This window comes from Triticum urartu, chromosome 4A (genome assembly GCF_056163025.1).
Source record: "Triticum urartu cultivar PI428250 chromosome 4A, HENAU_Tu73, whole genome shotgun sequence".
Taxonomy (NCBI): domain Eukaryota; kingdom Viridiplantae; phylum Streptophyta; class Magnoliopsida; order Poales; family Poaceae; genus Triticum; species Triticum urartu.
This window is the reverse complement of record NC_141876.1, coordinates 215,142,607-215,165,865: the sequence shown is the minus strand read 5'-3', so window position 1 is coordinate 215,165,865 and position 23,259 is coordinate 215,142,607. Positions and strand designations below refer to the sequence as shown.

Genomic DNA, 23,259 nt, shown 5'->3' with positions numbered 1-23,259 from the left:
AGCCCCGCACCACGATCAAGTCCCAGGCTTTGGAAGATTTCTTCATTGACTGGACCGAGATACAGTACCTGCCACTACCATCGGACTCGACGAACTGGCGCATGCACTACGCCTGCTCGAAGATGTGACTCGGCCTAGGGGCCGGCATCGTGCTGTCCGCCCCCAAGGGCGACCGGCTCAAGTACGCGCTCTAGATCCACTTCGCCGCCTCCAACAATGTCACCGAGTACGAAGCCCTTGTGCACGGCCTCCGGCTTGCAAAGGAACTCGACATCTGGCGCATCCTGTGTTACGGCGACCCGGACCTGGTGGTGCAGCAGAGCTCCGGCGAGTGGGATGCCCACGACTCCAACATGGCGAGCTACTGTTTCCTCGTCCAGAAGCTGTCCGAATTCTTCGCGGGCTGCGAGTTCCTCCATGTCCCACGCATAGAGAATGAAGCGGCCGACATACTCGCCAAAATTTCCTCGTCCTGGCAGTCCATTCCGTCCGGCGTCTCCCTCGAGCACCTGCAGAAGCCGTCCGTCAAGCCGTCTCCGGACTGCGAGTGCATCCATCTCCCAGACAACCCAGCCGTGCCTCAACCCGGCCCGTGGACTGCTCCAACCGACTCGGCGGCGCCTCAACCCGGCATGGGGACTGCTCCAACCGATCCGGCCGCGCCTCTTCCCGGCCTGGGGGCTACTCCAGCCAGCCGAACACACCCCAACCCGGCCCTGGGGCCGCTGAACCCGACTCGGGGGCTGCCACCCCTGAACCAGTCATGATGGCCGCCCTCACCAGGGTCGCGACACCATCCTGGGCCCCGCCCATTTCAGAGTTCTTGGAAAACGGTGTCCTCCCCATGAACAAGACCGAAGCTCAGCAAGTACAGCGCCGACCGTCCACCTACAACATCATCAACAACGAGCTTGTCAAGCGCAGCTCCACCGGCGTTTTCCAACACTGCGTCGAACAGAACCAGGGCATTGAGATCCTCCTCGACATACACCAGGGCGAGTGTGGTCACCACGCCGCCTCACGGTCCCAGGTGGCCAAGGCTTTCCGCCACGGTTTCTACTGGCCCACGGCCCTCGATGATGCAGAGTCTCTCGTCCTCAGGTGCGAGGGATGCCAATGCTTCCGCAAGCGCAGCCACCAGTCGGCGTCGGCACTCCTGACCATCCCGATCACCTGGCCCTTCGCGGTCTGGGGACTCAACATGATGGGACCCTTCAAGACCGCTTGAGGCGGCATGACGCACTTGCTGGTGGCGGTGGACAAATTCACCAAGTGGATCGAGGCGAGGCCAATCAAGAAGCTGGACGGCCCAACGGCCGTTCGATTTATCAAGGACATCGCGGTGCGCTACGACATGCCGAACAACATCATCGCGGACAATGACACAAACTTCGCCAAGGGCGCGCTCGCGCAGTACTGCTCCGTCTCCGGCATCCGCCTCAACCTGGCCTCCGTTGCACATCCACAGTCCAATGGCCAGATCGAGCGGGCCAACAGCCTCATCCAATCCGTCATCAAGCTGGGACTCGTCGAGGCGCTCATCCGCTCGCCCGGCAGCTGGCTTGATGAGTTGCCAGCCGTCCTCTAGAGTCTCGGCACCATGCCAAATAGGTCGACCGGGTTCACCCCGTTCTTCCTCATCTATGGAGCAGAAGCCGTCATCCGACCGACGTAGCTTTCGACTCACCGCGCATCACGATGTACACGGAAGACGAAGCAAATGAAGCCCGGGAAAGAGGGTGTCACCATACTCGAAGAAGCATGTCTCCTAGCGCTCAGTCGCGCATCCATCTACCAGCAAGGTCTGAGGCACTACCACAACAAGAAGATCAAGCCCCTCGCTTTCCGAGAGGGAGACCTCGTCCTACGACTCGTCCAAGAGCAGACTGGCCAACACAAGCTGTCCTCCCCATGGGAGGGCCCCTTCATCGTGGGCAAGGCCTTATGCGACTGCAACGCATATTACCTCATCGACGCCTGCAAGACAAACAAGTGCAAGAGGGACACCGCCGGCGAAGAAACAACCCGACCATGGAATGCAGAGCTCCTCCGCCAGTTTTACAGTTAGCCGAGTGCACGTATGTATCGCTGCCTTTCGTAACCATCTGAAACTATGGGGTCCCCGAACGACGGTTGGGGGATGCCCCTTTTGCGACCAAGCTATTGTGTCTCCTACATTTGTGCACTACATTAAATCTTAAGCTGAACCCAGCTACCGGGTCGACTCGCTCGACCCGGGGGCCGGGGGCTGGCCGGCTTGGCCACTCACCATTTTTTCTTAGCAGTTCTCAACGTGTTGGATGGCCATAGCTTCTCACTTCACCGTAAGCTGCAGATCCGGCTTCGGCTGTGGGCTGGCAAGCGCATGAGAACAAATGCACCAGCGTGCCACGAATAGTAAGTCATGAACCACCAGGTCGCCCAACCCGGCCCTGCCACTTTAAGTCGCCGCACGACCAGCTACTCGCCAACCCGGCACCGCCGGATGGCTGCCAGCCAGCCCAGTTGGTGTTTAGCTCGCGCTCAACATTTTGAAAGACTATGTATTGAACGCTCCTATCAAAAGCCGAACCCCTTTTGACGGACCAAAGCCTTGGCCGTCAGACTCACAGGGGGGGGGGGGAGGCCCAAAGAGGGAGAGTTACAAGAAAATGGCTCTAAAAATGAAAGGCGAAAGCGCAGGAATCCACAAAGTTTCTACATGTCACCGGATCGCTCGACCCGGCCCCACCACTTTAAGTTACTACACGACCGGCTGCTCGCCAACCCGGCCTGCCGGATTGCCGCCCGTCGGACCAGTAGGTGTTTCGCTCACGCTCAACATTTCAAAAGTCCAAGTACTGCGCGTCCCTCTCAAAGGCCGAACCCCTTGTCACGGACCAGAGCCCTGGCTGTCAGACTCCCGGGGGTGAAACCCAAAGGGAGGTAATCACAAGAAAACAACTCAAAAAACGAGAAGCAAAGGCGCAAACATTCACACAACTCATACATCATAAATTTAAACAGGCCCAAGGCCAGAATTAATTATACCTAGTGAACCCCCAGTGGGTGGGTGGACCTGCTACCTAACAGAAATTTTCTACAAGTTAGAAGAAATCAGGCATCGCCTCCGCCAATGCGTGAAGCCGCCGGGTCCACAGATGTGCCGGTATCCTCCTCCTGGGCGTCCGCATCGCGGTAGACGTTCGTCTCCTCGGAGCTGCCCTCCGGGTCATCCAGAAGCAGGCCGTAGTCATCGGCAGGCACGACTCCGCCATCCTCCGCCCTCTCCGGGTGGAACTTGTCATGAAAGGCGAACCAGGTGATGTAGCTGGCCCGGGCGGCAATCCGTCCAGCCTCCGCCTGTAGCTGGCTTACCGAGCCGGCTCACTTTCCCATCAACACATCCAGCGCCAAGTCCGAATGACATGACACCGCGAACCGAAGCGCCATCTCGGCGCCGGCACGAGCAGCGGAAACCCGCCACTCGTGAAGGCGGTCCGGGCCCGCCTCCAACCACCGCGCCAGCCGCATGAAGCTGGTGGGCATGGTGGCACCCGGCCAGAGGGCCGCCGTCATCGCCGTGCCGGCCACAGAGAGGCATCCCATCTGCTCGCTCAAGACTCGCAGACGGGCCTCGGCAGCGGCAACGATCTCCAGGAAGGTCCAGGACACCTACGGATCGGTCCCAGAGCAGACGATCCCTTGCGAGTCGCGTTGGAAGCGGACCTCCTCCTCCACGAGCGGGCGCGTCTCTGGAAAGGCCCCTGCCGAGATGAAAAGCAAGTCAGAAGAAAATTACTAAGGAAGAGAAGCCGGAGTCCCAACCCGGCAACAACAACAAAACCAAAGGAAAGCACTTAATGGAAAAGGACTCTTCGAGGTGTTGCGCTTCGAGCAACGTACCGCGCCACTCCCGGGCGATGGTGCGGTCACGCTCCTCCAGCACCTTCTCCAGGTTGGCGACTTTCGCAAGGGCCGCCTTGAGCTCAGCGTACTTGTCCTCGGCCGCCTTCAGCCGGGTGTTCCCCTGCCGGGTCTCCTCCGGCGTGGCCACCAGTGCCTTCAGGCGCTCCACCTCTGCCTGGAGCTGCCCCTTGTCGTCAGCCAGCTTGCCGCGCTGCTGGTCTGCCTCGTGAAGCGCCTGTTACGCCTCCACGACCTTGGCGGCCTCTGCCTTGAGTCACTCCACCTTAGCCTCGAGGCGGCTCTTGTCGCCCGCCAGTTGCTCCCGCAGCCGGCTAGCTTCGTCAAGCAACCGCCGGGCTCCCGTCGCCTCCGCCTTCGCCGTCTCCACCTCGGCCCCGAACCGCCGACGTCTGCGATGAGCCGGTCATAGTGAAAACCGACCCGAATCAGCCAGGTCCTCCATGACAGCACCTCACCTGTAGAAGAAAAAACTCAGTGACAATGTACTGTTTTAAGATTCGACCGAACTGCTACGTAGTTGGCCCGAATCTCGGGGGGCTACAGCCAGTGGGTGCGCTAGCGCGCCCACCACTAGAAAAGAGAATGAATAAGAAATACCTGTCGCGACGCGGAGCTCCTCCTCCTTGGCGTCGAGCCTCTCCTTGAGACGCCGATGCGTCTCAAGGAGCCAGTTGAAGACGTTGACCCGGTAGGAGTGAAGTTGCTACAGGAGGAAACAATCAGCGCAAGACAACAAGATAAGATCCGACCCAACTGCCACGCAGTTGGCCCGAATCTCGGGGGCTACACCCAGTGGGTGCTATGACGCGGTCCCCCAAAGAAGAAAATGATGGAAAAAACAAAAAGCAGAACGCAAAGGAAACTTACGAAGACGGCACGACCTCGGCCTGGGCGAAGGCCTGGATCCGGTCCGTCCGCCCTCGCAGGAGAAGGGACACGGCGGCCATCACCGCCTCCTCCTGGGTCAGAGGTCCGAAGGGGATCTCGCTGGTCCCGGTCCACGATGGCCGCGACTCGGCAACCCGGGGTCCTCCGGCCCAGATCGCCAGGGCGTGCCCTGTGCAGGCCGCCTCCCCTAAAGCCGGCGCCTTCTCCAGCACCCTCCCTGGCACCAACACCGGCTCGATGGGCGGAACGGCTTGAGGCTCCACCACAAGCGGCGCCTCGCTCACCAGCGTCCGGGATGCCCCTCCGGCGCCGCCCGCGCAGCCTCCTCCAAGACGGCATCGCCACCGCCTCCATCAGCCCCCTCCCGCTCGACCGCATCGGTCCACGGCGGGGTGCTATCCTCGACAACCACGACCTCTCGGTCAAGGTCCATCGCGTCTGCACGGCCGCCTTCGCCGTGTTCCCTTGCCGACGCTGGCACAAAGACCGTCATCGCCGCCACCGTCCCCATCGGCACCTTAGGCCACGCCGGCTCCTCGCCGGCTTGCGCCCACGCCGTAGCGGCTCTATCCCAGGCCTGGGTCGACACCACCTCCAGCTCCGCCTCGGCCCGGTTTTGATCCCGCCAGGCCATGCCCTCGGCGTCGGCCGGGTCCACACCAAGGTCCGGATCCATGATACGTCTCCAACGTATCTATAATTTTTGATTGTTCCATGCATATTATATTCTGTTTTGGATATTATTGGGATTTATTATACACTTCTATATTATTTTTGGGACTAACCTATTAACCGGAGCCCCAGCCCAGAATTGCTATTTTTGCTTATTTTAGGGTTTCACAGAAAAAGAATATCAAACGAAGTCCAAACAGAATGAAACCTTCGGGAACATGATTTTTGGAACGTGCATGATCCAGAGGACTTGGACCCTATGTCAAGAGATCAACTAGGAGGCCACGAGGTAGGGGGGTGCGCCTACCCCCCCTGGGCGCGCCCTCAACCCTCGTGGGCCCCCTATTGCTCCACCGACGTACTCCTTCCTCCTATATATACCTACGTACCCCCAAACTACCAGATACGGAGCCAAAACCCTAATTCCACCGCCGTAACTTTCTGTATCCACGATATCCCATCTTGGGGCCTATTCCGGAGCTCCGCCGAAGGGGGCATCGATCACAGAGGGCTTCTACATCAACACCATGGCCCTTCCGATGAAGTGTGAGTAGTTTACCTCGGACCAACGGGTCCATAGTTATTAGCTAGATGGCTTCTTCTCTCTTTTTGAATCCCAATGCAAAGTTCTCCCCCTCTGTTGTGGAGATCTATTCGCTGTAATCTTCTTTTGCGGTCTGTTTGTTGAGACCGATGAGTTGTAGGATTATGATCAAGTTTATCTATGAACAATATTTGAATCTTCTCTGAATTATTTTATGTATGATTGGTTATCTTTGCAAGTCTCTTCGAATTATCTGTTTGGTTTGGCCTACTAGATTGATCTTTATTGCAATGGGAGAAGTTCTTAGCTTTGGGTTCAATCTTGCGGTGTCCTTTCCCAGTGACAGTAGGGGGATCAAGGCACGTATTGTATTGTTGCCATCGAGGATAACAAGATGGGGTTTATTTCATATTGCATGAGTTTATCCCTCTACATCATGTCATCTTGCTTAAAGCGTTACTCTGTTCTCTTGAACTTAATACTCTAGATGCATGCTGGATAGCGGTCGATGTGTGGAGTAATAGTAGTAGATGCAGGCAGGAGTCGGTCTACTTGTCTCAGACGTGATGCCTATATACATGATCATAGCTAAATATTCTCATAACTATGCTCAATTCTGTCAATTGCTCAACAGTAATTTGTTTACCCCCGGGTCTATCTTCCATCATATTAATCTTCCAATACTTAGTTATTTTTATTGCCTTTTATTTTACTTTGCATCTTTATCATAAAAATACCAAAAATATTATCTTATCATATCTATCAGATCTCACTCTCGTAAGTGACCGTGTAGGGATTGACAACCCCTTATCGCGTTGGTTGCGAGGATTTATTTGTTTGTGTAGGTACGAGGGACTCGTGCGTGGCCTCCTACTGGATTGATACCTTGGTTCTCAAAAATTGAGGGAAATACTTACGCTACTCTGCTGCATCACCCTTTCCTCTTCAAGGGAAAACCAACGCAAGTGCTCAGGAGGTAGCAAGAAGGATTTCTGGCGCCGTTGCGGGGGAGGTCTACGCAAAAGTCAACATACCAAGTACCCATCACAACCCTTATCTCCCGCCTTACATTATTTGCCATTTTCCTCTCATTTTCATCTCCCCCACTTCAACCTTACTGTTTTATTCTCCCCCTCTCTCTATCCTCCCTCTCCTTCTCTTTTTGCCTCTTTTTTCCCATTCCTCATTTGCTTGTGTGTTGGATTGCTTGCTTGTCGTTATGGCTAGTCCCCTATCTTCCCCTTTGTCTCCCGAGTTTGAGGTTCTTCACTTCAAACAAAGACAAGGAGAAAACTTAAAAGATGTTTGGTTTAGAATAATGGGGTTTTATCGTAATTGCACCCTAGAGGTGAATTTTAGAATTCTGCTTCGCAACTTTTATGTTGGATTAAATTTATCTCATAGACAACTCTTGGATTGCGTTGCCAAAGGCAATTTTATTGAAATTGATCCCAGTATTGCTCATGAAATTATAGAGGGTATAGTGGGAACACTACACCAACAAAAGGGGCATCATCATACCAAAGAAGAAACGCAAATTCTTGAGAAAATTTGCGAAGTAACCATGATCTTACAATAATCTCTTGAACCACTTAAGAGTGTGCGGGAAACTCCAGCACATCAATATGTTGGTTACCCTTTGTAATAAGCGTTTGGATTCTTTAGATCTCAAAATTTCCGAATATGAGGGTAAACGTAAGGAACTTCCCAGATTCGAGCATAACTCCATAAAAAAATAAAAACCCAAGATGATATTACTTAGATCTATCCTTGCTTTTTATGCCTAGCTAGGGGCGTTAAACGATAGCGCTTGTTTGGAAGCAACCCAATTTTATTTTTATTCCTTGCTTTTTGCTCCTGTTTAGTAATAAATAATTTATCTAGCCTCTGTTTTAGTTGTGTTTTTTGTGTTTAATTAGTGTTTGTTCCAAGTAGAACCATTGGGAAGACTTGGGGAAAAGTATTGTTAATCTTGGTGTAAAGAAAACAGAAACTTTAGCGCTCACAAGAACTGCTGCCATTTTTTTTAAAGTGCTATTTAGTTAATTATTTTTACAGATGATTAATAGATAAATTCCTCACTTCCGGCAATGTATTTTAGAATTTTTGGGGTTCCAGATCTTGCGTTAGCTACAGATTACTACAGACTATTTTGTTTTTGACAGAGTCTGTTTTTCATGTGTTGTTTGCTTATTTTGATGAATCTATGGCTAGTAAATAGTTTATAAACCATAGAGAAGTTGGAATACAGTTGGTTTAACACCAATATAAATAAAGAATGAGTTCATTACAGTACCTTGAAGTGGTGTTTTGTTTTCTTTCGCTAACGGAGCTCACGAGATTTTCTACTTTAAGTTTTATGTTGTGAAGTTTTCAAGTTTTGGGTAAAGATTTGATGGATTATGGAACAAGGAGTGACAAGAGCCTAAACTTGGGGATGCCCATGGCACCCCCAAGATAATCTAAGGACACCTAAAAGGCATAGATTCGGGATGCCCCGCAAGGCATCCCCTCTTTCGTCTACTTCTATCGGTAACTTTACTTGGAGCTATATTTTTATTTACCACATGATATGTGTTTTGCTTGGAGCGTCTTGTATTATTTGAGTCTTCATTTGTTAGTTTTCCACAATAATCCTTGTTGCACACACCTTTTTGAGAGAGACACACATGGTTCAGAAATTATTAGAATACTCTATGTGCTTCACTTATATTTTTTGAGTTATATAGTTTTTGCTCTAGTGCTTCACTTATATCTTTTAGAGCATGGTGGTAGATTTGTTTTATAGAAACCATTGTTCTCTCATGCCTCACTTAGATTATTTTGAGAGTCCTGCAAACCAGCATGGTAATTTGCTTTAATTATTTGAGGCATTCAAGATTAAATAAATAAAATTTTCTTATGAGTGTGTTGAATACTATGAGAAGTTTGAAACTTGATACTTGTTTTGAGATATGGAGATGGTGATATTAGAGTCGTGCTAGTTGAGTAGTTGTGAATTTGAGAAATGCTTGTGTTGAAGTTTGTGATTCCCGTAGCATGCACGTATGGTGAACTATTATGTTAAGAAGTCGGAGCATGATGTATTTATTGATTATCGTCCTTATGAGTGGCGGTTTGGGACGAGCGATGGTCTTTTCCTACCAATCTATCCCCCTAGGAGCATGCCCGTAGTACTTTGCTTCGATAACTAATAGATTTTTGCAATAAGTATGTGAGTTCTTTATGACTAATGCTGAGTCCATGGATTATACGCACTCTCACCCTTCCACCATTCCTAGCCTCTCTAATACCGCGCACCTTTCGCTGGTATCATATACCCACCATATACCTTCCTCAAAACAGCCACCATACCTACCTATCATGGCATTTCCATAGCCATTCCGAGATATATTGCCATGCAACTTTCCACCGTTCCGTTTATCATGACATGCTCCATCATTGTCATATTGCTTTGCATGATCATGTAGTTGACATTTTAGTAGTGCAAAAGCCACTGTTCATAATTCTTTCGTATAAGTACCTCATGCATCATTGCTATCCCGGTACACCGCCAGAGGCATTCATTGTAACGCCCCGTATGTAACTTGCCACATTTGTATTCCAACTCTTGCCATTTTCGGCTCCAAGTTATGATATTCCCTCGTGGTTGGGTTTTGTCTTCGTTTTGCATTTTGTCCATGTCATGAATTTCATATCATGTCATCATGTGCATCGCATTTGCATACGTGTTCGTCTCATGCACCCGAGCTTTTTCCCCGTTGTCTCTTTTGTATTCTGGCACTCCTACGTCCTCGGGCGCCCTCTTTTGTCTCCTATCGTGTGCGGGTGTTAAACGTTCTCGGATTGGACCGAGACTTTCCAAGCGGCCTTGGTGACTACCAGTAGACGCCTGTCAAGTTTCGTGCCATTTGGAGTCCGTTTGATACTCCAATGGTTAACCAAGGAACCGTAAAGGCCTCGTGTGTGTTGCAGCCCAAAACCCCTCTAAAGTGGCCAAAAACCCATCCAAAGCCCCTCCATCCTCTCAGTCGTTTGATCACGATCGTGTGGCCGAAAACCGCACTCCATTTGGACTCTCCTAGCTCCCTCTACCTATAAATATGTGCTCCTCGTCCAAATCCGGGTGAAGAAAACCCTAATTTCATCCCCGCCGCCACCGGACGCGTCCACCACCACCGAACAAAGCCGTGCCGCTGCCTGCGCCCAATCAGAGGGCGCCACATGGCCCTCCGTCGTCCGCCACCGCCGCGTCCCGCGGGGCCCGAGACAGGACCGCGCGAGACCGCGCGCCGCGCGCCGCCTGCCGCCCAACCCAGCGCGCGCGCCGCCCGAGAGCTTCTCGACGCCCCGCCGCGCCGCCCGCCTCCACCGGTCACCGCCTCGCCGCCTGCCTCCACCGGTCACCACCTCGCCGCCCGCCTCCACTTCAGCTCCGGCGAGCCGTGCCACCATGCCCCCTCGCCGGATCCGGCCACCTCGCTACTCCGGCGACCCTCCCTCACTCCGGCCGCCGTCCCCATCGTCTCCGGCGAGACCCCGACTGTCCTCGTCAATCATGCCCAGATCCAGATCCAGAGAGGGTTGACCCCAAAATTTCCCTCCAAGTCATTTTTTTCTACTTTCTGAAGCATTGTTCATCGCATCATAACTCCGCATGTGATATATCAAATTGTTCGTTTCGATGTCCTCTTCATTTCATTCCATTGCACCATGCTTGTTTGAGTCCATCTTGATGCCTCAAATGCTGTTGCAAGAGTGCTTCATAATGTTAGTTACTAATTCTTATCAGATTTTGAGCTTTTGTCATTTTTGCCATGATTAATGTGTGCCTCCAATGAACTTGAGCCCTACATGTGTTTTGGGCTATGCCATGCCATCTTTACAGGGGTGTATTCCATGTATCACTACTAGAAAAAGGGCTACAGATGGGATTGATACTAATGGCGCACCAGACAAGCGGTGCGCCATTAGTATATACTAATGGCGCACCACCTATTGATACGCCATTAGAGTTGAAACTACTAATGGCGCACCTGGCCCAGGGTGCGCCATTAGTATCAAATTTTTTTTAACTAGTGCGCCTGTCCAAACATACTAATGGCGCATCCAGATACAGTGTGCCATTACTAGTTGTAACTAGTAATGGCGCACCAGCCGAAAAGTGCGCCACTAATGTTGTTTTTTTTATTATATTTTTTATTCCCTTTTTTGCAAAACTACTAATGGCGCACTGTTCCACCGTGCGCCATTACTAGTTTAAACTAGTAATGGCGCACTGTGGGACAGTGCGCCATTAGTATTTTTTTTTGCAAAACTACTAATGGCGCACCACCAGGAGGTGCGCCATTAGTAACCTGGATTACTAATGGCGCATTTAGAGTTGGTGCGCCATTAGTAAGTGGGCAGCAACAAGATATTTTGGACAACCTCTCCTACCCACACTCACTTTCTCCCCACTTCCTTCTCTCCACCTCCTCCTTGTCTCGGGTGCCTCCTCTTTTTCACCTCATTTCCACCATAGATTCATTCAATTTAAGTGGTTAAATTACCTTGTTTTGATAGGTAAGTAAGGGGGAAGCTATATTTATGTTGTTCTCCCTACAACAATGTGCACATGCACTTTTTATGGCCTAGCTAGATCTATGTATGTTCGTGGTGTTGCATATGTTTGTGGTGTTGCACATGTGTTTGTGTTTGGAGGTGTACCGGTATTTGAAATTCGATAGTTGCCAATATTTTGCCGGAATGTTGATTCATTTCTGTTTCGGCGAGAATTTTGGCATTAAGCATTCTTTTTGGTCCTATTTTTAGGGAAAGTCATGCCAAATTTTTTCTTGGTTCTAAAATATCGTTTTGCTCTACCCTGCAGGCGACCATGGTCAGCATGATGACCGAAGGCATCGTGAATAGGTTTTTGAGGTCCGCGAAGGCCGAGATGCTTCAAAAGAACGAGACGGAGATAAGATGTCCGTGCCGAAGATGCAAGCTGAAGAGCCTTATTGCGGACCCGGAATCCGGGCAGGTCCGGGACCACCTGCTCTTGCGTGGTTTCATGGATGGCTATCGGTGGCAAGGTGATGAAGATGACTACGAAGTCGTCCATGGGGGCCGGGCAAGAAATGAGGAAGGGCAGCAAGACAACCACCGCGGCTCGGGCGGGCGAGAAGACGAAGAATCCCGAGGAGATGATCACGACGGTGATGTTGTACACAGTCATCATGTAGAAGATGCAGGACATGATGATGAGGAAGATGCCGGGGCAGTCGACGGGCATGATCATGAAGATGATGATGCCGGCGGAGCAAACGACGCTGGACCATCGATGGGCTGGGTGCAGGACCCTCATATTCAAGAGCTGCTTCTCAAGCAGACGGATAACGCAAGAGCTGCCACCCGAGAGATAGCCAAGATGGATCAACTTGAGTTAGACACGGTTACTCCATTGTATGAAGGATGCAGGCCCGAGGATACCCGCCTGAAAGTAACGCTCATGGCTCTGGAGATGAAGGTAAAACACAAAATGACCGACGCATGCTTCGACGAGAACATGTCATTCTGGCACGAACGTCTTCCCAAGGGGAACAAGTGCCCGACCAGTTTGGAGGAGGCGAAGAAAATCGTGTGTCCTCTGGATTTACCGCACGTGAAATACCATGTGTGCATGGACAATTGCATCATTTATCGGGATGAGCACGCGGAGTCTACCGTATGTCCGGTGTGCGGCGTCACTCGATACAAGAAGAGGAAGAAAGCTCCTCGAAAACTGGTGTGGTACTTTCCAATCACTCCTCGTCTGCCGCGGTATTTCACGGACCCTAAGGTAGCAAAGCTCCTGCGTTGGCACACGGATAGGGAGGAGAAGAAGCGAGAAGATGACGCAAATGATCCAGAGATAGATAAAAAAGACAAGATGCTGAGTCACCCTAAGGATGCGAGCCAGTGGCAAGCGTTGAACTTCAAAGACCCAGAATTTGGGAATGATCCAAGGAACATCGTGCTGGGAGCTAGCACCGATGGAGTCAATCCGTTTGGCAGCCAGAGAAGCACACATAGCACCTGGCCTGTGTTTGTGTGGATGTACAACCTTCCCCCCTGGTTGTGCATGAAGAGGAAGTACATTCACATGAGTATGCTAATTGAAGGACCGAAACAACCAGGGAACGACATCAATCTGTATCTAGGGCTGCTGAAAGAGGAGCTTGACACGCTGTGGAAAACGCCATCCAATACGTGGGACGCTGCAGAGAAAGAATATTTCCCTATGAGAGCCGCGCTGCTCACGATGGTGCACGACTATCTCCGTTACGGATATGTCGCGGGGCAGGTGGTCCATGGATTTTCTGGATGCGTCAGGTGCATGGATGACACAATGTATCGCCAGCTAGATAGAGATCCCGGGTCTTCGAAAACCGTGTTCATGGGACATCGAAGGTGGCTTCGCGACGATGACCCGTGGAGAAAACGCAAGGATCTGTTCGATGGTGAAACCAAACCCCAAGGACGCCCGCGTACGAGGAGCGGCGAGGAAATAGATGAGCTGTTGAAAAATTGGAAAGACTGCCCACTGCCGGGAAAGAAGCAAAAGGCGCCAGAGCCGGGAAAGAAGCGAAAGGCGCCAGAGCCGCTGCTGAAGGTATGGAAAACGAGGTCTGTTTTCTGGGACTTGCCGTACTGGAAGATCCACCGTGTGCCTCACAGCCTTGATGTCATGCATATCACGAAAAACGTGTGCGAGAGTCTGCTTGGTACCCTGCTCAACATGCCAGAGAGGACCAAAGATGGGCCGAAAGCAAGGGCAGACTTGAAATCAATGGGCATCAGGCAGGAGCTTCACGCTATATATGATGATCATGATGATGATGAGGCGAAGCAGGACACGGAAAGTCGTCACAAAGGCAAAAAGGCCAAGAAGACCGGAAATGACTACCCTCCCGCGTGCTTCACTCTAAGTCAGGAGGAGATCGAGCAGTTTTTCACCTGCCTCGTAGGAGTAAAACTTCATTACGGTTACGCGGGGAAGATAAGCAGATACCTAGACCCAGCGAAGCTGAAGTTCAGCGGGATGAAGTCTCACGACTGTCACGTGCTGATGACGCAGATACTTCCAGTTGCAATCCGTGGGATCATGGACGCGCACGTCCGTGAAACCCTATTTGGCCTATGCATCTTTTTCGACGTCATCTCTCGGAAGTCTGTTGGCGTGAGGCAACTCAGAAGGCTACAGGAAGAGATCGTGGTGATACTATGCGAGCTTGAGATGTACTTCCCGCCCGCATTCTTCGACGTTATGGTGCATCTGCTGGTCCATATCGTGGACGATATCATCCAACTCGGGTCGACGTTATGATGCCGTTCGAAAGGATGAATGGTGTCATCAAAGGATACGTTCGCAACATGTCACGTCCAGAGGGAAGCATAGCCAGGGGCTTTCTGACCGAAGAGTGCATCTCCTACTGCATGAATTATCTAGGCATCGAGAACCCCGTTGGTCTGCCCGTCAACAGGCACCTCGGCAGGCTCGCTGGATGGGGTCACCGTGAGGGTCGTCGCGAAATGCATGTCGACTTCGAGGGTCGACTCGCCGACTTTGAAAGAGCAAACCTAGTCGCGCTACAACACATAGACGTTGTCGATCCTTGGGTGGTACAGCACAAAACCTTTATTAAGAAGACGTACAATGACCGAGGCCAACAGAGGACGGACGAAGATATACACAAAGAGCACAACTCATGTTTCACGCATTGGTTCAAGCAGAAGCTTCTGTCGTACCCTTTACATGAGGATTCTTCCGCGGAAGAACAACTCATATTCGCCTTGTCACAGGGCGCCGAGCACAACCTGATGACCTATGAGGCGTACGATATCAACGGCTACACATTCTACACCGAGGCCAAGGACATGAAGAGCGATGGTTATCAGAACTCCGGGGTAACGATGGAATCCTACACCGGTAACGACAAGGACAGATACTACGGAAGGATCGAGGAGATCTGGGAGCTGAGCTACGCTGGAGAGAAGGTCCCGATGTTCCGTGTCAGATGGGCCAAGAGCGTCCTAAAAGAAGACCGGTATTTCACCACCATGGTTATACCCGAAGCCAAATCCAAGACCGCGGGCGCAAACGTCACCGCGAAAAATGAGCCATGGGTACTGGCTTCCCAAGTGGACCAATGCTTCTTCATTACCGACCCGTCAAAGCCCAGTCGTGTTGTCATGAGGAGAGGCAAAAGGAAGATCATCGGAATGGATGGAGTAGCCAATGAGCAAGACTTCGACAATTATGGCGACCCGAGGATCGAACATGACGACGATGATGAAGTAGCAGCATACACCACAAGAAGAAGCAGGACCACCCTACCTAAAGGATGTCCGTTCCACAGAAGAACTCCATTTGCGAAAAAGAAGGGCAAGAAGATTGTGAACAGATAGCTAGCTAAGATCGATTGTATTTAAATCATAGCCTTCATTTCTCGATTGTATTTCATGGGAACTTTTTGAACTATCATGAATATTTTTAAATTTCATGGACACTCGATCTCGATCCCCCTCCATCTCGATCGCTATCCCACCTCACCAGATCCGGCCCCCTCGCCGCCGAGCACCCACCGGTCGACCGGCCGCCGCCGCCGACCCCCCGCACCCTCGATTCCCCTACTCAACCGCCGTCGCCGACCCCCCGCACCCCTCCCCTACTCAACCGCCGCCGCCGACCCCCCGCACCCCGCGCACCCTCCCCCGCTCCACTGGCATTACTGTTTGATGTAATTTTTTTAAAAAATATTACTGTCTTATAAAAAAAATATTACTATTATGATTTAAACAAGTTTGAACATATTTAAACACAAATAAGTATCAAACAACATTTTAAATGGATAAAAAAAATTGTGGAGCCTAGGAATCGAACCCAGGACCTCCTGGTGTGAGAACTGGCTGCTGACCAATTGAGCTAGTAGAGGGAACTTGGTGTGGATCAGTTCAGGTGGAAGATAACCTGTTGGCTCGAGCAGAAATAAAAAAAATACTAATGGCGCACCACGGTGGGGTGCGCCATTAGTATGGATATACTTATGGCGCACCGAGGGGTGGTGCGCCATTAGTATTGTGCCCGGCCCCATCCATATTCCCCTCCCTCCCCGGCCCCTCCCTATCCCCTCTCTCTCCCTCGCCCTCGCCCTCGATCCCCTTCCCCTCTCCTCTCCTGACGCCGCTGCCCCACCGCCTCGACGCTGCCCCGCCGCCCCGACGCCGCCTCGACGCTGCCCCGCCGCCCCGACGCCGCCTCGACCCCGCCCCGCCGCCCCGACATCCTTGGTGGGAGCCCCTACATTGCCGGATTCGTCGTCGTCTTCAACCTACAGTCACCGGCGCATCCGCGATGATTGTCGCCGTTCTGCTGCTCCTAAGCCACCAACGGGCCATCGTGTGCCTCCTCGGTGAGGCACTCAACCATTCCCTTCTCCTTCCCATGCGGAACCACCGTCGTATTCGTCGCTCTGTTCGAGGCCGAAGCCATCGTCCGCCATGGCCACGAGCTCGTCGTGGCCGTGCTTTTTCCCCGCGTCTCTGGGCGCCCCAGTTCGCCCCCTCGCGCGTGTGCACCTGCCCACGGCCGCGCCCCGCCCGCTGCCTTGCAACAGCTGCTGCTGCGCGCGCCTATAGCCGCCACTGCCGTGTCTAACAGCTGCTACTGCTGCTAGACATTGAATCGTGCTGCTTCCTTCTTCAGTTAACCCAAGTGTCAATTTTTTTCAGTTTCGTCAGAATAAAAATGTACAAGGAGTCATTCTGTCCAACTCTGCTGAAAAATAGTTTTCTTGAGTTTTGATCATCAAGAGGACTCATCTTGTAAACGAACGCGTGCTGATAGTTGCAGCTTGCATTAGCTACAGTTTCAAGTCTTGTGGTTGTGATTACTTGACTACCTTTTTGGTTTTCTGGAGACACGCAGTGAATAATTTCCCATACTGATTCATCCCATATATCATCAATGACAAAGAAGTACCGAAAAAAGTTTAACATAAAGCATGCACTCTGCTCTTTTGTGTGATATGGGACTTGGGACTTGGGAATTGGTTCTTTCTTACTACAGTCTTGCTGCTATAGTATGGCTCTGTTCTTGGTGGAGTACAATTTTGTATAAAATGAAATGCAAGGTTGCTGATACTGTAACCCAGATCACACAGATCAATTTTTTTTTTCAATTTATGCAACTGTAAGAGTACCAACCAGATTACACAAATCATTTTTGATCTGCAAGGTTGTTGTTGCTGTGATGGAGTAACTCTGTAAGATGGAGTACATGAGTACTGTAGTAGTAACTCTTGATTAATTATGGCATTGTGTGTCATAATTTGCTAGGTTGCATGGCATGTGCTGGATGAAGCTTATGGTGTAGTATCTTAATTGACTGATGTTGATGAACCTTTCCTGTACATATTTGGTTTGGTTGATTGCCTGGCATGAGCTAGATGAAATGATCTATTTCTCCTAATGTGAAATGATCCCTTTCTCCTGAAATGTTGATTAATTTCTGTTTTGGTTGAGAATGGGGCACTCCTAGGTCAAGAAAATTAGCAAAGGTCATGCCCAATTTTCTTGACCTAGAAGGTGCCCGATTCTCAACCGAAACTTTTATTTGTGAGCCTTGAGAAGATTAATTGGTTCCACAATGCAAGCCAACTTTTATTTCTCTTGCCTGGTTCCACTAAGATGTGTTATTGCAAGCTATTAATTATTTTTCAGTTGTGAGCCTTGAGAATATTAATTTTTTCCTATATTGTAGCTTTAACAGTTTTCAGTGTTCCATCTTTCTAGTCTCCTATGTCGAATAGAGACATACAATTTTCAGTGTTAAATCAATTGTGTGATCTCTTTTTCTATGTTTCAAGGACTGCCCAATACAAGTAAAGCAATTCCATCTGCCTCGCCCTCTCACCACGGCCACAGAGGCTCCTGGATCTGGACCAGCCGCCGCCGGACAGCAGCAGGTCAGTAAGCCTCTCTCTCTCTCTCTCCATTCATGTACCTTCCCCTAGCCTGCTGTGACTCACTCAACCCCCATTTGCATCTAGGCAGGCGGCATCCGTCACCGGCAGGCAGGCGACATCCATCACTGGCAAACCTCCCACGCACCGTGCCTCGGACGCATAGCAGCAGGTCAGACCCCCTCTCTCTCTCTCTCTCTGGCACGATGAGTTATAGGATCAATGCCTAGGTTTTGTTGAGCACATAGATTTCTTTTCTGTAAGCATTGGTATTATGTGCTTCCCATAGTTGGTATAAGATGATTTAATCTTAACAAACAAAATGCACACCGAAACACCCCCAATTCCAGCTCCTTGAATTCTTAGAACTATGGATACCCAGCTCCACTAATTCATGGGCCTGTTTGCGAGAGCACCAGCTCTAAATAAACTGTTAACATCAGTTGGATGTTCAAGCAATTGGCATGCCATGGCATAGAGGTACAGAAATCTTACACAGGGTTAGCACCAGCTTCCAGTAACAGTTTCAAGCATTGAGCAAAAATTTGCTTAAGTAATTCTAACTTTCCAAGGACTAACACAACAAAAATGAATACTGCAGGCACGATACCTGCACCAGGAGCTTGACACATTTCAGTGAGGGAGCAGTTATAGCAACGAGAAGAGGGGTGTCAACACCACCGGGTAGTTTCTTGTTACACTGGCAAAAATAGATTACACACGATTTACTATACTGAAGTAAGATGTAGGAAAGAGCAAACAAATAGAAGGAAGAATACATTTGTTGTCTTGTGGCCTTTTGTAAAAGAGAAAGGGAAAAAATCAATAGCATTGCAAAAGCAAACATGTATCAACTGAAAGGAGGAGAAGTAGTTTATTTCATAGAGTAAACATTAGCACTATTTGACAGTAAAAGGTTTTAGCTAATTTGAATTAACTGAAAGCAGCAGTACATCATTTTTATTGACAGTAAAATGTTCAAAGAAACAGATATGTAAAACCCCCATAGTTATGTCTTTCGTACAATATGCCATGAAAAGGTGTGCCATTTTCATAGAAGAGCAAACCGGCCTGCCTTTCGGCCTTTTGGTTGCAAGTGCATTTCACTCAAATCACTCAGTAAGTGATGGCATTCCTTGTGAAATGTTCAAATTAGCTAAAACCTGTGCATATGTAAAAGGTTCAGTAAGTGATGACAGTAAAATGTTCAAAGAAATAGCTGAAACTCCTCTACCGGTGGTTGCACTTGTCTGCAGGATATGTAAAACATTTTTATTGACAGTAAAATGTTCATTTAGTTTCAGTAAACAAATATTGCCAAGCATGACATGGCCTTTGTGATCTCCTACTCCTGAATTTTCATGTCACTTGTGCTATTAGTAGTTTTTTGATAGTAAAAGGAATTTTCATGTCACTTGTGCTATCAGTACACTACAAGTGAATTTTCATGTCACTTGTGCTATTTATGTGGTCTGAAACTTGTCAAGTGATGCTGCTGCTGCTATCTGCGAGTTGCTGCTGCTAGTTGTGATTTTGTCAAGTGATGCTGCTGCTACTTGTGATCTTCTAAAATAACCCCTTTCTCCTGAAACGTTGATTAATTTCCGTTTCAGTTGAGAAATGGGGCACTCCTAGGTCAATAAAATTAGCAAAGGTCATGCCCAATTTTCTTGACCTAGAAGGTGCCCGATTCTCAACCGAAATAAAAATTAATTTGCTTTAGTGGTTGGATTAGTTTAGTATTTTTTTCACACACTCAGACACCTTTGCTTGCCATGTGTGTGAGAGAGATAGTGAGAGGAGACAAGAAGAAGGGGGTTAGGAAGATGTTGCCTGCTCATCAAAGCTAACAATCTCCCCCTTTTCACCCCTTTTCCTTTGTCTTTTGTGGGTTGCAAGGAAGCTACTGTCTTAGCTAGCGTAGCTTGTGCACAAATCCCGGTGTTACAACCTTGTATCTTTGCAGCAACCAACTTTCTAGACACACCCCTGCATCATGCAACAGTGCCTTGAAGATCCAAGGCAATATCACAAACATCATAGGCAATTTGACCAAACTCACAACCTTGTATCTTTGCAGCAACCAACTTTCTAGACACACCCCTCAAGAACTAGGTTACCCTGAGAACGTGGAGTTGGACCTTAGCAACAACACACTAACAGGTTCTATCCCAAAACACCTAGGCAATATCACAAACATCTCTCAATTGTTCCTTGACAATAACCAACTTTTTGGCGACATTCCTCGAGAATTAGGTTATTTGGTCAACTTAGAGATCTTGTTCCTTGACAATAACCAACTTTTTGACCAAACTTTGTTCCTATTTATAGAGAAACATGGCCAACAATGATGAGGCCGGGGGTTCGGGTGGCAAGAAATTCTGGGAGCTGTCCCAGGAGATGGAGGAACAACCTCACTTGTATGAGGACGCCGCCTTCCCCACCGATCCTGAGACCACTGATGGTACCGCCGAGGATGACCCCACTGATGCCACCACTGATGGTGCCGCCGAGGATGCCACCACTGATGATGGCGGCGCACGCACAGATGGCAGCCAACCGAAGAGGCAACGGAAGGACCGGCGCCCGACCGTGCTCCGCACCCTCAAGGAGGAAGTTACTGAAGTGGACTCCAACGGGAATCCAATGGCGCCCGAACGATACAAGTTCCTGGATGAATTTGAAAACACAAGCCTCAAAGGGAATAAAGTGAACAATGCTGCCCTCACGAAGATGAGCACGGCCCTATCTACTTGGAAAAGAAATGTGAAGAGAATGATCGAGAAAGGTGAGAGTCATGAGAATATCAAGGAGAAAAATCCTTCGATCACCGAAGATGACTACAACGACTTCAAGATCAATTGCTCGAGCACCGCAAGCTCCGAATCAAGTAGGTGGGGGAAATAAATGCGGGAGCTGAACTTACGGGAACACACACTCGGTCCCGGCGGTTACAGAGTGGCGGAGCCTATATGGGACAAGGAGGAGGCGGACTATGCCGAGCAAGGCCTACCGCCCCTCTTCGATAAATACGGTGACAAGCAGACCAGGAACTTTGTCAGGGCCCGGTACAAGAAGGACCCGAAAACAAAGGAGCTTACCACGGATCCGAAGACCAGGGCGCTTGAGCTTGTTCTGGTAAGGAATACACCCCCGCGTAATTAGCTCCATATGGTTGCATTCTAATTAATGAAGCCAAATTTCTAAATGGTTCACATTCCTTCCGCAGGCGACTGAAAGCAGTAGCGCGGGGTCGACTAAGAGCAACCCTTGGGACACCACTCTAAATAGGGCGTTGAATGTAATGAAGAACAAGGATAAGCTCAGTAAGCCGACGTCAGCTAGTCGTGTGGCCGGCAAAGGCTTGTCGACAAAATGGTCGTCATACTATAACACTGGTGGGCGAAAGGAGAAAAAGACCAGCTCGGAAAGCCAGGCGCGCGAGGTTCAAGAACTCAGGGCACAGGTGGTGCGGATTCCGGAGATTGTCCAAGAGCAAGTGCAACAAAAACTCGGAGCGACGATCACCGCCATTGTGCCTACCTTGATCCAGGGGATTAATGCGTGGATTGCGGGCGGCCAACAGGGGCCGCCCCTGATTCCTAGCTTCACGGCCAGCAACTCGCAGAACACGATGGCGGGGCCATTGGTGTCTCCGGCGGAGGCGGCATTGGTTTCTCCGACGCCGGCACGGGAGCTTAATGCACCCGGGTGTACGTCGGCCGGCACCTCTGCAGCAAGCGGCCCCTCCGTCAACTACACGCCCGCCGTTGGCGGTGCCTCAACATTAGCCGAGCTCGATTCCATCATCACGGTAACTAATTAAGCCTCTCTCGGCCGAGGACTTCATCTCCTTGCCTTTGACTGGGCATCCCTGACGCCCTACATGTTTTCGCAGGGCGCCGCCGACGTTCCGTGCACTCTCCTGCATTTCGTGAACAACGAGTTGGTCGATGTCGCCAAGGGTAAAATCGTTCAACCGGGCAACCCCTTGTTCCACGGTACCCAGATGCCACCCAACTTGTTTAGGGTTCAACTGGTTCGGGTGCTGCCAGGCTGCGACGAGTTGTTACCTCCGATTCGACCCGTCGGGGCCGACGATGATGACGTGATGACCCTCAGCGCCTGCCTGAGCTGGCCCCTGCTTTGGCCGAAGAGCCAGATTCGTTTGGGGACGGGGGACACCACCCCAAAGACAACACCGCCAGTCGTGCCGGCGCCAAGTTGGCCCCATGGCAAGACCACCGCAACGGTGCCGGACATCCCTATGCCACTGGATCCAAACATGCATATGGCACAGGATCAGAACGACGACGACGATGATACATTTGCCAACGTCGATCAGTACTTTGCCGATCATGGGTACGGTGGCGACTTCATGGGGCCTCCTTCTCAAGAACCCAACCCAACAAAAGACGTGCGCGATCTAGCTGGTACCGCGGAGAAGCCAAGTTGCAACAGTCGTCGTCTGCAGTTCAGCTCTCGGGAGACGCCTCCAGCTGCCGGCTTCACCGAGCCTCAGATAGGCGAGGTGCGAAATATGATCAGCCCCAACACACTCAAGAAGGCGGTCTGTGAGCAGAACTCGGTCCCATTACAGGAGAAGAAGAAGGCACGCAAAAGAAAGACTAACAAGGGTGCGGGCCAGCCGGCACCGAGTACGATCCGTGCTCAGGACGGGCCACCTTCACCTGAGGATATCTCGAGGAGGGTGCATGTGGCGGGTAGGCCGATGCTACCAAGAAATATGCTCGATGCTGCAACCGGTGCTATGCGGAGTTTGCATGACAGTGTTCTTTCTTTGGAGAAGCGGCGTCTCGGAGAGAAGGATGTGGCATACCCGGTTTTCGCGGCCAAGGTGCCAGAGGACAAGGGCTTTGTGGATAACTCCATTGGGGGTACGATCGTCCTGCGGTTTGATGACATCCACGCTATGTTGAACCTTCATCCGCTGCACTACACCTTCGTTCGGCTATTTTCGCTGAGTATGGAGATGCGGATCATTCGCGACAAGACCCCGGACATCGTGATAGTCGACCCCTTCTACATGCGTGCCAAGATCTTGGGCAGCGCTGGGGACCAGCAAGTCGCGAGTTCTTACCTCGAAGGCGTCATTCTGGCAAACCAAGATAAGGATAACTTCCTCGTGCCTTACTTTCCCGAGTAAGTCCTCCCCTCAACCGCCTCGTAACATATGAATTCTTAGATTTCGATCATTTTTCTTTTAACATTCCGTGTTTTCTGCAGTGACACACGTTG

At 50.5% G+C, this 23,259-nt stretch overlaps 1 protein-coding gene across 1 annotated transcript; it reads left to right on the top strand.

Annotated features, from left to right (window-relative positions):
- The first annotated feature begins 766 nt into the window (after positions 1-766).
- On the top strand, positions 767-1,228 carry LOC147975415 (uncharacterized). The gene has a single exon (XM_087520409.1). The coding sequence runs from the start codon at positions 767-769 to the stop codon at positions 1,226-1,228; it is 462 nt and encodes a 153-aa protein (XP_087376535.1).
- The last annotated feature ends 22,031 nt before the right edge of the window (positions 1,229-23,259 follow it).